This window comes from Corapipo altera, unplaced genomic scaffold (genome assembly GCF_003945725.1).
Source record: "Corapipo altera isolate COAL_440 unplaced genomic scaffold, ASM394572v1 58276, whole genome shotgun sequence".
Taxonomy (NCBI): Eukaryota; Metazoa; Chordata; class Aves; order Passeriformes; family Pipridae; genus Corapipo; species Corapipo altera.
The window spans coordinates 1-3,975 of record NW_020887520.1 but is presented as its reverse complement, the minus strand read 5'-3'; the positions used below and the strand labels follow the sequence as shown (position 1 = coordinate 3,975).

The 3,975-nt window shown below is 50.6% G+C and overlaps 1 protein-coding gene across 1 annotated transcript; it reads left to right on the top strand.

Annotated features, from left to right (window-relative positions):
- Positions 1–209: 209 nt before the first annotated feature.
- On the top strand, positions 210–3,944 carry LOC113941645 (polypeptide N-acetylgalactosaminyltransferase 6-like; the record flags this gene model as incomplete). Its single annotated transcript, XM_027632795.1, has 2 exons — positions 210–709; positions 3,772–3,944. Coding segments are annotated over exons 1-2 (673 nt in total), but the record flags the coding sequence as incomplete, so codon positions are not given.
- Between the last annotated feature and the right edge of the window lie 31 nt (positions 3,945–3,975).

Below are 3,975 nucleotides of genomic sequence, written 5' to 3'. Positions count from 1 at the left end.
ATAATATATATTATATAATGATGATAATAATAAATATATTCATTAATATAACACATATATAATATTTTAACACCCAGGGCTCGCACCCAGAGCGATTTAACCCGCGGGTCTTTCTCCTCCCCGCAGCTTCCCGGAGCCGAGCAGCGCATCACGAACCACGCCTGAAACCTCGCAGGAACCTCCAAAAAACCCCCCAAAAACCCCCCAAAATGCGTTTTTTCCGCCGCCGCTCCGGCCCCTTGAAGGCGGCTCTGGCGGGCGCCGCCTTCCTCCTCCTCTTCCTCTTCCCGCTGCCCCGGGACGCGGCGCGCCGGGCGCGGGGCGAGCAGGAGCCGTGGCTGCGGAACATCGCGCAGGGCAAGGCGCAGGTGCTCGACCTGATGCTCGGCGCCGTCCACAACCTGCGCGACTCGATGCCCAAACTGCAGATCGGGGCCCCGCAGCCCCCGCCCCGGGCCCCGCTGCCCCCCGGGGGCCGCTCCTGCCCGCCCGGGGTCTACACGGCGGCCGAGCTGAGACCCCTCCTCGAGAGACCCCCCCAGGACCCCGCCAGCCCCGGCGCCGACGGGAAAGCCTTCAAGAAGGAGCGCTGGAGCCCCGAGGAGAGCAGGGAGAAGGAGAAGGGCTACGAGAAGCACTGCTTCAACGCCTTCGCCAGCGACCGCATCTCCCTGCACAGGGCGCTGGGGCCCGACAGCCGCCCCCCCGAGTAAGAGCCCCAAAACCGCGGGGGCCCGCGAATCCGGTACTCGTTCCCTTAAATTTGGCCCTTATTCCTCAGATTTGGCCACTTATTCCCTCAAATTTGGCCACTTATTCGCTTAAATTTAGCCCTCATTCCTTAAAATTTGGCCCTTATTCCCTTAAAATTGGGTCACTTGTTCCCCTTAAATTTGGCCCCGGTGCCTTCAAACGTTACCCTTATTCCCAAAAATTTGGCCCTTTATTCCTCAAAATTGGCCCTTATTCCTCAGATTTGGCCACTTATTCCTCAGATTTGGCCACTTATTCCTTCACAGTCTGGCCACTTATTCCCTTACAATTACGCCTTTTATTCCCTTAAATTTGGCCCCGGTGCCTTCAAATGTTACCCTTATTCCCAGAAATTTGACCCTTATTCCTTAAATTTGACCCTTATTCCTCAAATTTGGCCCTTATTCCTCAAATTTGGCCCTTATTCCTCAAATTTGGCCCTTATTCCTCAGATTTGGCCACTTATTCCCTTAAATTTGGCTACTTATTCCCTTAAATTTAGCCCTCATTCCTTAAAATTTGGCCCTGATGCCTTAAAATGTTACCCTTATTCCCTTAAATTTTACCCTTATTCCCTAAAGTTCGGCCACTTATTCCTTAACATTTGACCATTTATTCCTTAAATTTGGCCCCAGTTCCCTTAAATTTGGCCCCGGTGTCTTCAAATGTTACCGTTATTCCCAAAAATTTGGCCCTTATTTCTTAAAATTTGGTCACTTATTCCCTTAAATTTTACCATTATTGCCTTAAATTTGGCCATTTATTCCCTTACAATCCCACCTTTTATTGCCTTAAAATTTGGCCACTTATTCCTTAAAATTTGACCCTTATTCCTTAAAATTTGGTCACTTATTCCCCTAAGTTTGGCCACGTAATCCCTTAAAATTTAGCCACTGATTCCCTTAAATTTGGTCACTTATTCCTTAAAATTTGGCCACTTCTTACCTTAAATTTGGCCCTCGTTCCCTCAAATTTGACCCTTAGTCCCTTAAATTTGGCCCTCGTTCCCTCAAATTTGACCCTGATGCCTTAAAATGTTACCCTTATTCCTTAAAATTTGGCCACTTATTCCTTAAAATTTGGCCCCCATTCCTTTAAGTTTGGCCATTCAGTGAAATTTGGCCCTCGTTCCCTTAAATTTGACCCTTATTCCCTTAAAATTGGGTCCTTATTCCCCTTAAATTCGGCCCCGGTGCCTTCAAATGTTACCGTTATTGCCAAAAATTTGGCCCTTATTCCTTAAAATTGGCCACTTATTCCCTTAAATTTGGCCACTTATTCCTCAAAATTTGGTCACTTATTCTCTTAAAATTTGGTCACTTGTTCCCTTAAAATTTGGCCACTTATTCCCTTAAGTTTGGCCCTTGTTCCTCAAATTTGGACCCCATTCCTTAAATTTGGCTCTTGTTCCTTTTATTTGGCCCTTGTTCCCTTAAATTTGACCCTGATGCCTTAAAACGTTGCCCCTATTCCCTTAAATTTTACCCTTATTCCTTAAAATTTGGCCAATTATTTCTTAAATTTGGCCCTTATTCCCTTAAAATTTGACCACTTACTTCCTTAAATTTGGCTCTGATGCCTTAAAATGTTACTGTTATTCCCTTAAATTTGGTCCCTTATTCCTCAAATTTGGCCACGTATTCCCTTACAATTCTGCCTTTTATTCCCTTACAATTCTGCCTTTTATTCCCTTAAAGTTTGGCCAATTATTCCCTTAAAATTTGGCCCTTATACCTTAAAGTTTGGCCGCTTATTCACTTAAATTTGGCCCTTATTCCTTAAAATTTGGTAACTTATTCCTTACAATTTGGCCATTTATTCCCTTAAGTTCGGCCACGTGTTCCCTTAAAATTTAGCCCCTTATTCCCAAAATTTGGCCACTTATTCCCTTAAAATTCTGGCCAATTATTCCCCTTCAATTTGACCATTTATTCCTTAAAATTTGGCCACTTATTCCTTAAATTCTGGCCAATTATTCCCCTTAAATTTGACCACATATTCCTTAAAATTTAGCCACTCATTCCCTCAAATTTGTCCCTTTTCCCCTCGAATTTGTCCCTTTTCCCCTCGAATTTGGCCAATATTCCTTAAAATTTGGCCACTTATTCCCTTGAATTTGGCCCCTCATTCCCTTAAATTGTTGCCCCCCTTCCCCGAAGTTCCGGGGGACACAACCCCGCCTGGGGACGGGGAATCTCCCGGCGCCGGGAGCTGAAAAAGGGCGGCAGAGCCGAACCCCGCCCCTGTTTATGAACATTTCCCCCAGTTCCGGCCCCCGGGTCGGGTTTAGGGGCCCCGCGCTCTTTGTGTCTCCGGTACCTGCTCGGGGGCTCCGGGATCTCCCCCCTCTCCCTCCTCTCTCCCTCTTTTATTCCCGCCCGCTCCAGAAATCCCACTTTTTCTTTTCTCAGCCGGGTGGAACAACCTCGGAGCCCGCTGGGTGTGCGGGGACAGACGGGGGGCAGGAGGGGAACGGGGGAAATCCAGGGATTTCCTCGCTGCCGGATTAACCACGGGGGACCCCCCAGCCCTGTCTGCGCCGGGGGGGCGGGAATTCGGGCTGGGAAAAGCCGGGAATGGGAGGGAGAAGAGGAGCCCCCCCCGTTCGATCGATTATCTGCGATCGGCGGGGACAAAGGGGGGGCGGGAACGGGAATCAAAGGCGGGGGGGAGTGGGGAATGGGAATCAAAGACAAGATGAGCTGAGAGGGATCGGGAATGGGAATCAAAGCCGGGATGAGCCGGGGGGGTCGGGAATGGGACTCGCTCAACCAAAACCAACGGGAATCAAAGCCGGGATGAGTCGAGAGGGGGGGTCGGGAATGGGAATCAAAGCCGGGATGAGCCGGGGGGGGGGGGAATGGGAATCAAAGACGGGATGAGCCGGGGGGGTCAGGAATGGGAATCAAAGCCGGGATGAGCCGGAGCCGCCCTCCCGCTGCGGGCTCTGGGGGGCCCCAGGGCTCGTTCCCGTCTCTCCCCCCGCCACCAAACCCCCCCCGTCGCGTGTCCCCAAAGGTGCATCGACCAGAAGTTCAAGCGCTGCCCGCCCCTGCCCAGCACCAGCGTGGTGATCGTGTTCCACAACGAGGCCTGGTCCACCCTGCTCCGGACCGTCTACAGCGTCCTGCACTCGGCCCCCGCCAGCCTGCTCAGGGAGGTCATCCTCGTGGATGATGCCAGCACCGACGGTGGGGACACCCGGGGACACGGGGGGGACAC